We start from the raw sequence: 13,932 nt of genomic DNA, 5'->3' as shown, positions 1-13,932 counted from the left end.
GCAGCTTCTGTAATATTATAACCAGATATATCTTGGTCTCCAGAGTTTTCTAAGAGTTCTAGTCATCCCTGTTTATAATCCATTCAAGTAAATCGTGACGGTGAATTGGAACAACTTCCCCTCACATATCCGAAAGTGATCAGTTTGACAGGGGTGTTGTGGTTACAGAAAGACGTGCATCAAATTATTCCTTCTCATTACAGTGGATAAATGTAAAAACTTTCTCATAATATTCGGAATATAGATTGACTATCGTTCGTCTGATTTAAAGCACACAATCCCTGGTATAATGAGGATGCCTAATTAATATATCGACTGAAGAACTCAACTGTGTTACACACGTGACACGATAGATAGCGACTACCGTTTATTGTAGAACACTTGAACGACTAACATCAATTCTATTCTAAATCGCCGTCCTCTGAAGCCCGAATGCATACAGTTGCCTCGGTGGGTTCTCAGGTCCTTGATAATGCTGTTGCGATCATGTAGCAGGAGAATGTATCATGGGTGCTGTACATGTGAGTTGTGAGAGGCGTCATTACCATTTGGCCTTCAAAAAAAGGGCAATGGTTACATTTCAATAGTAGTAGATATTTGAAAAATGTAGCGGCCTATATGTAGGCTATATCAGGGATTCTAGAAATCTCTAGCTATATATTTCTAGAAGTTCCTGGCTGTATATTTTCTATACGGGTGCGTCTATCGTCCGTATATGTATTGTGTTAGAACATGAACGATCATTTCACCATATAATTTCGTTTCCTTGGCACAGTGTTAACAAACTGTCACCGTCCGACCCAAAATGGCTATAAAAAAAACAATATATCGCGAATACTGCAGAATCGGACTTACGACTGTCGGCAGCCCCTTCGTCGGGTGGTCAGAACTCATGTATGAGTCGTTTGTCTTGTTAGAGTTCGAAGATCCTGTACCTCCACTCGAATATGATCCGACCGAGACGAACGTTCGGCGATATTTTTTGAAGAAGGCCTTGCGCACGTCATCATTTTTGGCGCATTGCAAAATGAATATGGACAGACCCTTGACGAAGAAAGTAATAAAAACGATTCAAAAGGTGGCATGTTGATCTCAACCTAAAAATCAGATACAAGCATGAAGATCGTTGTGAATTATGATATTAATCATTTGTATCAATCCATATGCATTGCAATACCTGGAGACTGTTGCAGATGCAAAACAAGTACAAAAACCATTTTGTTGATTCGTCGATTGCTAGGAGTCCGAAAATCCATGTGATCCCGAGCAGCGGCATCAAGAAGAGCACAGCTTTCGTGGCCTTTTTTATTCTCTCCTTTTCACTAGTTTTCGATATTGATTTCAGGCCAAGGAACACTTTGATAACGAAGATAAGCACAAAGGTGTTCACCTAGTAGTGTTGCGGAATGCGAATTAGGGGCTAAATAAATTTTTAAAATCTACACACCTTCGCTAATATAGGCTACATACCAGTATTATTCCCAGTGCTGGTCCAATGAATGCCCATACAAAACCACTTGCCACAGACAGCCAACAAGCATTTCCTGACCCATAGTGGTCGAGTCCGATTCCCATTGATATCGCGATTATACAGGCGGGCAATGCCCATCCTGCGGCTTAAATACAATTAACATTATTGCTTTGAGTCAGAACCTGACCGTATCATAGCCCAGCCACGACTGGGCCCTCTTGATGTGTGAAAAAATAGTACCTAGAATTATTCTGAACTTGTATCTACCGCCTCTGACATTTGACGCTTTCATGTATATGTGTACCCCTTCCATCAGCATCCACGAGAATGTCGCAGTGAAGAAAAAGTGCAGAAGTATCGCTATCACTTTGCAGCCAACCTTAATAAGTAACCCATCTTGAATAACAGGCATTTTTTACTATAACATCACAGAGTTATATACCGTTCCAACTTGAGCTGTAGTGCCAGCGACCAATATCAGTTGAGCGCTGCATAGGCAAAAGCATAAGTTCCACAGCAAGATTACTCGCTGAAATAAAATAGCGTTTGAGCGCATGAAAATCGTTCAATCACATCATACACGAATTGATGGAACCAAGCTATGTGTTGTAGCCAGATGTGGTCAGTAACGAAGTACTTCTACTTTTTGAAGTACTCAAGTAGTTATACGCTACTTGGGTACTTACTCAAAAAGGTATAATTTCCCGTTACTTCTACTTCGTAATATTTCGTGATCTACTTACTTACTTTTCGCTATTTTCAGTTTGTCAAGTAGAAGTAGTTTAATCCTTTAATCAGGAAGATAGCCTGAGGAATTTCGGGGCTGTTTTCACGGAGTATCAACATTCAATTTTGATAAATATTGAGTAAAGGCAAGAATTTTCGTCGCGCACAGTGGACATGGAGTGACTAATATGCTTTCACGAACACCGCACCGCACTTTATTGTACACCACATGGTAGCCCATATGAAATATTTCATCACAGTATATATGGCCCATCATAACGTTTTAAACTGATGTTTTGCAATCTAGCATTTACTTATCATATTGTAATCCAGCAGTCCATGGCGTGTCCTAATCTGGAAAAGTGGACTATGACTTTATTTTAGCTTCAGACCTGTTTTTGCATAGCACCTCTCAAACTTTCTGGACTAATGACATGAAATACAGTATTTATATTTCTCTTTAAATTCCCAGTATCATAATTTGAGTTTCAGTTCTTTTGTCTGGAGACTATACATGTTGAAGTATAAAAGCAAGTGTAGTAATGACTTTAATTTCCGGAAATAAAACTACACAATATGGCATTTTTACGACCCACCATATGTTTTATTAACGTTTACTAATCGCGCAAAGTGTTTACAACGTATCCGATACAACTTTCTCCGTATTGCTCTTCAACTAAACTAAGGGCATAATATGGGGAAGGTGCCATATCATGATATTTTCGAAAACGGGCTGTTCGAGTAAACATATTAGTATCGCATTTCCATATCAATACTATCGTTTTCCTCCGATGATGCAGACGAATGCTTATGCTGTCGAAAATTGGATACCTCCTGGTATGCATCAATAGGCCTATTAATCAAGCTCTGCACCTTTCGCATAGCTCAATTTGCAGCTTTTGACAGTCCATGCGAACGAATTACGATCGTTTTCACAACTACTTACTTGAGTAGATTTAAAGTCAGTCAATTCTACTTCATGTAGTTTTTGGTTGCATATGAAAGAAGTACTTCTGCTCGTACGTGAGTAGATTTTTAGTCGCTACACTTCGACTTCTACTTGAGTAGCTTTCTTGACTACTTTGACCACCTCTATAGTTGTAGCCTACCACAGCACCGCACGGCTGACTCATATGTGAACTTGTAGCCTACTATAATGCGATCAACATAATTGGTGTGTTTGAGTTCCCAATTTCGTAAGACATGTTGGTGTTACGGGTGTCTTTATAACAATCAATCAGTGAACAGCATGGGACTAAATTCTGGTTCGTATTTTACATATTGTTGATAAAACGAACTGCGTAGGCATAGGCAGAGGGCGGAAATAAGGCGCGGGATGAATATCAGTGACGGTATCGTCATCATTTACAACACATGATTCATTCTGGTCACGCTGAGGGCTACGATTAGGGTTGCATTTAAAACAAAAATCAATTTAAAACAAACTTGTTTAAAACAAGGCCCTAATTTAAAACATGTTTTTATTGTTTTTTTTTGTTTTTTTTAAAATCCATGACGTCACGAATATACAATTGTGACGTCATAGTGGATTGGCATTGACATTTGAAAATATAGGGTAAATATAGCTCTTGTGACGAAATATCTGTACTATTAATGTTGAACCGACTATTTTGAGGGTTCCAACCATCCCATATCGATATACGTCGGCTATATCGGGTGGTAATTGTCCGTAGGCTCATACAACATGTTTTTGGAAGGTATTTACACAATTATGGCATAATTTTACAACTTGGAAAAAAACAATTTTTTTAAAAGGTCTTTGTTTAAAACAGTGTTTAAAACATGTTTTACACAAAGTGTTTTAAAACACCATTTGTTTTAAATGAAACCCTAGGATTGTCCTCACTCGACATTCTAAATAAGCACGTGTGAACTAGAAAGATGTTTCGCATTGGATGTAAGGAAATGTGACTTTTTAGTGTGATTCCGTGACCATAGGCCTACTCCACATATTTCTCTTTCTTGGCCAAAATTGATTTAGATTGAAGACTGTAGACAATCTTGCACCTCCCATCAATCCACCAATCCCCATTTTATTGTCTATCTATCTATCTATATACCTACAGTCCTACACTGTTGTCACCCTGCCGAAACTGTCACCCATCTAGACAAATTAACACAATCCGATGAGATCAAAATGCGTATCGGAAAATATGAGGGACCGTAGTGTATAGTCCAACAAATTGTTGGCAACAATTGATACAGGAGAAATCGTTTTCAACTGAAATCCGATGCTGGTCCACAGCGACAGAATGGCAGCGAAACTTACATTGTGAAACCGTTTGGAGCTTACTAAACTCACTAATACAATCCGTCTGATGGATGAAAATATGTCACTCCGGGTCGTTCGGATCGAAATTATGACTGTTACTCAGAGGTGGTCAAAGTAGTCAAGAAAGCTACTCAAGTAGAAGTAGAAGTAGCAACGCAAAAATCTACTCAAGTACGAGTAGAAGTACTTTTTCCATAAGCCACCTGAAACTACTTGAAGTAGAAGTAGAATTTAATGGCTTTAAATCTACTCAAGTAAGTAAGTAGTTTTGAAAACGGTCATAATACGTTCGCATGGACTTTCATAAGCTGCAAATTGAGCTATGCGGAAGGTGCAGAGAGCTTCATGTACAATGCATATTGATGCATCCCAGAAGGTATAAATTTCCGACAGCATGAGCATTCGGCTGCATCATGAGATGCAAATGATAGTTTTGCTATGGAAATGAGATACTAATCTTTTGTTTACTCGAACATCCCGTTTTAGAAAATGTCATGGCATGTTCCCTCACGCCTATTACGGCCTTTAGTTTAGTCGAAGAGCAATACGGAGAAGTTGTATTGATACGATCTTAACACTTTGCGCAATTCGTATACGATAATAATAAAATATGGGGTAACGTAAAAATGCCATATAGTGTAATTGTATTTTAGGAAAATAGACGGCGATCCTACACTTGCTTTTAAACTTAAACATGTATGTTCTCCAGACAAAAGAACTGAAACTACTTAGAAATATAAGTAATGATACTGCGAATTGAACGAGAAATACCAAAGCAGTAAATGTATTTTATATCTTTTGTCGAGACAGTTTTAACGGTGGTCTGCTAAAACAGACCTAACGCTCAAATAGTCAGAGCCCACTTTTCCAGATTAGGACACGCCATGGGCTGCTAGATTACGATATGATGGGTAAATGCTAGATTGCGAAACGGTAGTCTCAAACGTTATAATGGGCCACATTTACTGTGATGACGTATGTCATATGGGGGACAATGCGTTGCAATGCAACCTGCAACCTAAATAATATTCAATTTCGTGAAAACATATTTGTAACTCTATATCTACTTGATGTGAAGCGCGACGGAAATTCTGGGTTTGACTTCAATTTTCTTAAAATTGAAAGTTAGAACTCCGTGAAAACAGTCCGAGAATTAACCAGTTTCTCTTTCTAATTGGAGGGTTACACTACTTCTACTTGACAAACTGAAAATTGCGAAAAGTAAGTAAGTAGATCACAAAATATTACGAAGTAGAAGTAGAAGTAGCGAATATTCCATTTGCTTGAGTAAGTACCAGAAGTAGAGGGAAACTACTTGAGTACTTCGAAAAAGTAGAAGTACTTCGTTACTGACCACCTCTGCTGTTACTAACGTATGATGATAAGCGTTGTAAGTTTCATGATTGACGGTGCGTCATATCTATGTAGTGTCTACGGACTCTGTAAATTCAGGGTATAAGACACACAAACGCAGCATTCAAGAGTCAATTATTTTGGAGACTTCGAGATTGACATTGTCCGACGTGGAGTGTTGTTCTGATTATGTAATCACGTTTTTGCCGCAGGCATTGAGACTGGCATTCTATTCTTGGTGATGTGGAAAGTACAGTAGAGCTGAACACTGACTAGGATTACGCAACGGTATTCGGAATCGAGGGCGATGGACATAACTGACATACCCATTTTTTATTCGACTATGATGATAACCTACCCTACAATATGATTACTTGATATCGACAATTTACATGTACAGTACAATGTACAATGTACATGTATTTTTATCAGAAGCATTTGCTTTCAAAAATCAAAAATTGTTTGCATACCTCGGCACGATGTAAACCCAACAATATAAAAATAGCCATGGTCGCTATCAATGCTGTTATGGAAACGCCACAACCGACATACGTCATCAAATTGAACCAGAATTCATCCGCTTTTGTGATCTGAAAATACCGATATTACCGCAAAAAAAAACGGAAAACATTCATTCCGTTCACTCAGTACACTCACGCCAACCGACGAATGCAGAAACAATATGGCGAAATTCGTTGTGTGGTTGCAGAAGCATTTTGTATGCGTAAAGTTCACGTCGACAGAAATGCACCCGTCAGTTGACCATTCCGCGGTAGTTTCATTTAAAAACACGCAAGAAGATGAACCCGCTTCCAAGGGCTAGAGGACAAAAATTATACGTCATTTATAGTGACGTATAACAGTCAAACATATCCTACGGTATTACGGATTTTCAAAGCGCTCTCACCTCATCGTGTTTTAATGTGAACGTTACCGGTATCGACACTTTTCTGCGCAATTGATCTTGAGCGCTAGCAGACGCGATTACTGAATCGGCGGGTAGAGGGTCGTTTTCCAGAGCATTATGTTGGATAAAGGTGACGATAAGATTGCTGGCGCTGATCGACTCAAACGCCGCGTCTTCGGATTCCAGTAAACATTCGTCCGTCCCGCTTCGACAGAAAGTTATTTTGACGGATCTAAAATGGACGCGATTAATGTCTAGAATTGTAGATATGAATTAAAGCAGTCTTTTCAACAAAGTATTTCTATTAATCTGCCTCTGCGCGTTTCGTTTACAGCCTGTAATACATTGCATATGGCATTTTGCTGAATTGCTACACAATACATGTATTCAGAAACTAGAAATGAACGTAACTGCGCGACCACACGTACACAGGCTGTATATTAGGCTTAACGCCATGTAGACAATGGACAACTTGCATGCGAACAACGGTTTGTAGAAATAAGCAGCGTTAATTTGCAGGTGGGATCGAATCGAACATAATTGGTTATGTGGAGTTTCCAAGTTAACATAACATTCATATAGGTTTGGTATTTTCAATTTTGGTGTATAACATAAAATTGATTATTGACTAAAGAGCTTGCTATTCCTACTTGCGACTTCGGCTCCTACTCTGGACTCTCACAATTCTCACATGATCGGAATTGCGACTCCCATTGTTCGATCCATAATGGCGACTCCGACTATCAAGTCGCATAAATTGAAAAGTACGACTGAGGGACCCAGCGCCTAAATTGCCCAAAATATTCGATTTATCTTTAATTAACTAATCAATAAATAAATGAATCAATCAATCATAGGCATTTAGACACACAATGTTCAATGCGACGAAATGAAGAGATATGGGGATATCTGATTCTAATCCCAGCCGTGGTTGGCAGGCAATGTGAAAGAATAAAATATTTCGAACCGATTGTTTGGTCCATATGCCATGATCCCAAAGAAAGTTCTGTCATATTTTGAAACGATACAACTTGGTAATGCAGCAACAATGTATGTTACCCAAAGTCAACATTGGTTGAATTTTGTTCGGTTGAATCCAAATAGTCCGCTGCTGACGTAACTGCGTACTCTTCGATCTTTACTACGACATCTCTTCTCTTTTCCGCGTTTCCCTCTTTATTCAAACTTCCGACCAACGTATCGGAGGAAACATGCAAAAAATTCTACGGAATGTCTTACTGAAATGCGCCACACTAGACCTAAAAACAATGTTATATTTTTAGCACCGTCCAGTTTATACGTTTATAATGGGTATTGCTCTAGAAAATTTCCAATTAATGCACACTTAGGTGAGTATTCAATATTATATTCCTATATACTTGAGGGCGTAACCAGTACACCATACTAATCTACAGATACCGATGCATTAACACAGTTTTTCTAACCTTGATCTCATCACGGCTCATGAATTCGACATATTTGAGTGCCTGGTCGAATGCACCGATCAAGTCTTTGGTGCTGGTGTTGGACGCTTCGCTGTCGTTCGCTAGAGCATCCATCGCTCTATTCACAACACTGACAGCTCCTTCCGTTGATAATTCCAGTTCTTCCAATCTGCTCATAACACTTACCACTGACCCAGTCTAAATTATCAAATTTGTATTAAAATTATGATGTTTCAGCATGTTCGCGGCATTTTATTCTTACATCTGTTATTGCGTTCATTGCCTCAGATTGATTCGATGACAGTGTTGCAGTTTCGTCTGCAATAGTAAATCCTGGTGATAGAACGAGTGTTTGGTTTCGTAATAGGGGCACTGAGCAGGGCATAAGGGTCGTTTGCGGATCACATGGCGAGGAGGAGCCTAGATAAACCTCCAGCACATAGGCACGAATTCAGTGCTCAAACTCATTTTGCGTCAACATTGCGTAAGAATTGGTAGTCAAAAAGCGCAGCGAGAGAACGAGTTTGAGTTCGACTCGAGTCGTTCTTAACGCTCTCTCGAGTTGTACTTCTGGGTTATGATTAGGACAAGTTTTTGTTGCAGTCTAATCTGTGGAAAGTTGCATTTATTTTTCACAACAGTTGCATTAAAAAGTTGCATTTATTTTCCTCAAAAGTTGCATTAATGAACAAGTTCCTTGAAATTATGAGGGTATGAGATACTAGAATCGATCCGTATCCAAGGCACTGTAGCAAAACTGAGTGTTAACGACTTCAACAAAATCAATAGCCTGAAAAAATTGACCCAATGAAAATATAATTTTCTTCAGTCTAGCTTTAATGTACGTCAAATCCGAAAGGACCTTAAATTTAAACAACAGTGAAATAATCAAGCGATCTATTTACATATAGTGCCAAATATTACTAGTAGAAAGCTAGTTGCAAGAAAAATCGAAAAAGTTGCAAAAAGTTTCATGAAGAATCGGAAAACTTACAAAAAATAGCTTGAAATAAATGGAGAAAAGTTGCAAAAAGTTGCAATACAAGAATCGCCCAAACAGCCTCAAACACCAAACTACATAACTTCTGAGCATTTAGGAAGCTGCCGGAAGCTGTAAAAAAAGTTGCAAAAGTTGCAAAAACTTGCCCCAGTAGGAGTCGAGCTCAAAATGTAGGTTTTAGCAAGCGTTTTCGAAGTAAAGCCGTGGGCATGCCCGAGGCCTTACTCATTCACATTTTTGAAGGTTTGGCCGTGAATACATTGTGCAAATTGCACTGTAAACATGTTTGGTGGCTGAATTCACGATTTCAACTGTAACAGCAATACGGAATGTTATAAAAAGAAAATCTTGTTCCAGCGTCGCAGGGCTTCAGCGTTGGCTATTCCTATATCGTACTGAAATTTTCCGTTAGAAAGGCTTTCAATGGATTCGCAGAGCGTGTTAATTCCTCACAACGTTATGTTGTATCATTTCCCTTTAAAACCTATAGCTGCAGGAGATGTATAAAAACGAATGTAGACCAGATTTTACTGAAAAACCACGCACAAGCTGTTGCCTGCAACAGAAATCTTCCAACCTGGACAAGAATCAGCCCAAACCATGGCAACACGGGCAGACAAATGCGTGTTCGTGTCAGAGCATGACATAATAAGGCCAGGCGCGACAACCTTTTGTATGCAGCGTTCCAAAATGTCAAAAAATGTGAAATAATTACCAATTGGCGTGCCAAACAATTTTAATTTTGTCATATTTAGCGTTTCAATGTAAGGAATCCTACCAACCGCTTATCTGCAGCTGGCAACGGCATTTGTTACGCCAGTGATTCATAAATCGCTACCGCACTAGACAAAGGGGGTGTTCAAAAATGACTATTTTCCTCAAATTGTACTGGCTTCTTGATAAAATTGTTAGGTTACCTAATTTAAGCCTACACACAAAATTTGGTTCAATTCCAGCCAGTAGCCGCATTGCTACAGGAGAAGAAAGTTTCTATTTATTATATAAAAATAAATAAACAGAAATTTCAAAATTTTCTGTTCATCCATGAAAGTGTTAGGTTGTCTATAGAAACGATGTTCACCAAATTTGGCTCAATTCCAACCAGTGGAATCAGAGTTATTGCCGTCGAAAAATTTGGATTTGAATAAAATAATAATAGCATATTGCCCGAACCGCTATGTCTAGGTCGTGTCTTAGCGTGAAAATGTCCAGCGCCGAAATGCCGGTTCATATATAGTAGTCGTGCTCCCGCACGCTGCACACTGAACACTTTGCACAGTGCAGACTCCTAGACTAAAGCATCCAAACGGTTTCATACGACATTGAGTTTTCGTTCGTTCATAATTGCTAATACGGTTGGACTCATTTCATTTCTGTACATCATGCATACTTTTTTGGGTTCCAACATTATAATCAAGAAATCAAGTTCCAATTTTTCGCGCGAGGCACGGAAAAAACTTTCAAAGACAAATAAATTATGCCCCAAAAGACTCTACTTTATGTAGATTTACGAAATAGATTTAGGTCGCCTACGAGCTTTGTACATTTTAAAAACTTATGTTTCACTTTTTGCTAAAGCATGGTTATAATCAATGTTCCCTCTAATTTTTGACGAGTCTGCGCACACGCACACTCGCCAACTCACTGCGCCGACCCTTGGACAACAGTGCGTAACGACTAAGAAAAGGTCATCACTTCGGATTTTTTGTGCGCAGAGACCGTGTCAGCACTGCGGGCAACATTGGCTATAATATGACATTTGCGTCAAACCATTTGGCGTGCCCTGAAAAACCATCTCGCGTGCTACAAATGGCACGTGTGCCAGGGGTTGCCTACCCCCGAAATACACAATGGTATATAATCTTACGCTTGCTAAAGGTATGCAATACTTGGTGATCGCAATACCGTTAATAAAACCATCCTCTCGCGTCTCTGGCGGAATTATCAACAACACCGTACCACTGCTCATCAGTAATCCAGTAATCAACTTGTGTTTATGTCTAAAGTCTGATGTTCCATTATTTGAAAATATTTGCTTTGTCGTAAGTATGACAGATAATCCGTGAAATTGTTATTAAATTTTGGGACTCGATCTTTGACGATCATAAAATGAATAGTATATGCGGCGAACTGTACTTGAATAGTAAAAGCTAAGGGCAGTAGTCATTCATTACACATAGTGCGGATATAGCCTATATATATCACTCAACCACTATAGAATCCTAATATAATGTGTTGACGAAATCGAAGGCAAAAACATCCCAACATTGCATCTATGCCCGCGGAATGCCAGATCGCTAACAATCAACAATAACCGCAGCCGTCTGCAAGCAGTCAGCAACTGTCAACGCTATTGAGTATAGACTCAAAACTGAGCATTGCTCGAAATATTCACCAAAAATAATACCAAACGGTATCTCGAATGGAGTTGGACTCAGCCTGTGCTCCGCTCAGAGCACGACCTTCCCAACGCCAGCAAAATTTTTGCGTTGACCTTGGTTCGAATCGCCTATGCTGCTCTGGTGGTTCAAATATCACCCGATCACGGGAGAACTTTCGTAATTAAGACAAAGGTACAAAGGCGATCACGCGATTTTAATCATTGTTGAGGTTTACCCCTAGCTGCAACGGCATAATTCACAATGTAACGGCCCGGTGGCGGCATCATTATAGTGTAATCACAGTATCACATGAATATTTTTGAACCGTATTAAATATTTCCAGCATGTTACTCCCATGGTAAAATACACTCTCAAAGATCTCACTTCGTCGTCTGCGTCTTTCTGTGTAAGTGAAAGTGTAAGTGATTGTAGAATTCTGTAAATTCGACCTGGTTGTTGAAAGTCCTGCATTGATATTGTCCGCTGAGTTGGCGTCTTTTTCTGTTATGTTAGGGATTCCGGTAAGAACATATGTACCACGACGCAAGTCTATACATACCCACCGCAATTTTTGAACGGGTATACGCAATCAAATAATAACACCGCCTTTGAACAGGACAAAGCTGAATAAGAAATAGATCACATTATGTCATTTGTAGGCCTTCAAATCTCGTGACAGGGATATACTTGTTCATAAGGTATTATGACGGCTTGATCTGGTGGGTAGGCCTAATAGAATAATAATGTCAGTCCGATCTTGTCTTGAATAAAGTATCAATATGGGGTCTAGAGAAGGTAGGGCCTACATACCAGCACCATAAACTAAACATGAACGGTACAGTTCAAAGGTGTGTTGGCCATTACTTAATGACCCACAGCGATATAGCTCATATTTAACCCAAAATTACCAACTTCTCTTCCATCCCTGGTTCATGCATTCCAGTTACTAAAATTACATCCCAAACCCGAATGTTCACTTGATTGGAGTCAGTCTATTTTGAAAATACCGTCACGAATGAAACGATAACTTTTCAGTTACATCGTATAAAATATTCTTACCTCCAATCGCGGCCAGAAGAAAGTATTGCAGTTGTAAAGGCAACCTCATTATCGCGACGCATTTCAGAGTAAATGAATCTCCAAGTGCGCCGCCTACGGATTATGATGGTGGCATTTCATGGGATTTGGGGGAATCGATCTGGTCCATTATAATGCCAAGTTGTAGGAGATTGATGCTTGAAACAACATTTCGATATACAAACGCTTCCCATCTGCTGTTTCTGGCCTTTAATGATTATTATTATTATCCGCCACGCTAATAACAACTGCGACGATTTGTGATATGCAATCAATAACTGAAGGTAAAAGAATATGTGTTTTCATTTGAGGATGAATAAAATATACACATGCTGGTACACATTTAGGACAAAACGATAAAATCATCCTTGGCGCTTGAGTTAGGCCTTTCAAACTTTGTCTCAGTAAAAAGTGACATTATTTTTTATGCAAAATAGTATAATTTCCATACCAAAATGATATAGCACTTAAGACTATAAGCTTTCGACAGCGTAGAGATATATTATACGTCTCTTTGTAATATTTCTATTATTGCAGGGTTACCATACGACCTCTTTTAAGAGGGTTTGTCCTCTGTTTTGATTTTTTTGAAAGTGTCCTCGGAGGACACCCAAAGGTCCTCTTTTTTGAGAATTCTGGTTAAATATAGGTTAAAATTGGACTGAGATATAGAAAATCAGCACTGAAGCATTACTCCGGCGGCTATTTCGGGAGGTGAGCCGGAAAGTTGACCTTTTTTTAGTCAACTAATGGATAATACAACGAAAGTGTAAATTTCCGGAGTTGAGTCGGAAAAATGACCTTTTTTTAGTCAACCAATCACGAAGTCTGGAAAAATTTACCATTTTTACCGGATTCTACTTCAGTATTGTAAGTCTGAAAATTTTGAAAAAGTGTCCTCTTTTCACATGTCCCAAATATGGTTACCTTACATTATTGATACCTGAGTTGCACTTATTGTTGAATATAACACCATGCAACAAAATTTTGCAAAAGTTTTAGTTGGCTAAAAATTTTTATGTATTGTGTTATAGTATTCTAATCTAATTACCAAAATACCAACATTTTTCCTGAAGTGTCACAAATTTTGAAGAAATGTCAATTTCTCTAATTTTTGATTTTACTCATAATTGCTCCGTATTAATCATAATAATTATTTACTGGAGGTAAGAAAACGCCAATGAAAAGGTTAATATGAACAAATATATCTTACTCATGCATCAAGTAGCAAATCAACGCTTTAAAAATCGTCAGAAGTGGTTTTGTTTGCGTGACTTGC

General features: G+C 38.8%; 1 protein-coding gene and 1 long non-coding RNA gene across 2 annotated transcripts; both read right to left on the bottom strand.

Annotated features, from left to right (window-relative positions):
• Positions 1–352: 352 nt before the first annotated feature.
• Positions 353–13,388, bottom strand: LOC145454007 (adhesion G-protein coupled receptor D1-like). Its single transcript, XM_080331981.1, has 15 exons — positions 12,636–13,388; positions 12,140–12,199; positions 11,961–12,077; positions 8,458–8,513; positions 8,196–8,393; positions 7,810–7,973; positions 6,751–6,982; positions 6,501–6,662; positions 6,314–6,433; positions 1,914–2,000; positions 1,712–1,850; positions 1,471–1,616; positions 1,178–1,390; positions 856–1,044; positions 353–553 (listed from the first exon to the last, which is right to left on the bottom strand). Exons 1-15 carry the CDS (start codon positions 12,682–12,684, stop codon positions 542–544), a joined length of 1,944 nt encoding a protein of 647 aa, XP_080188107.1. The 5' UTR covers positions 12,685–13,388; the 3' UTR covers positions 353–541.
• LOC145454014 (uncharacterized) lies at positions 3,728–6,307 on the bottom strand. The gene is made up of 2 exons (XR_013920012.1): positions 5,262–6,307; positions 3,728–5,060 (listed from the first exon to the last, which is right to left on the bottom strand). It is a non-coding gene; the product is annotated as an uncharacterized LOC145454014 (long non-coding RNA).
• Positions 13,389–13,932: the final 544 nt, after the last annotated feature.

Source organism: Botryllus schlosseri, chromosome 13 (genome assembly GCF_051294905.1).
Source record: "Botryllus schlosseri isolate E-star chromosome 13, Bs_hap1, whole genome shotgun sequence".
Taxonomy (NCBI): Eukaryota; Metazoa; Chordata; class Ascidiacea; order Stolidobranchia; family Styelidae; genus Botryllus; species Botryllus schlosseri.
This window is presented reverse-complemented; position numbering and strand designations above follow the sequence as displayed.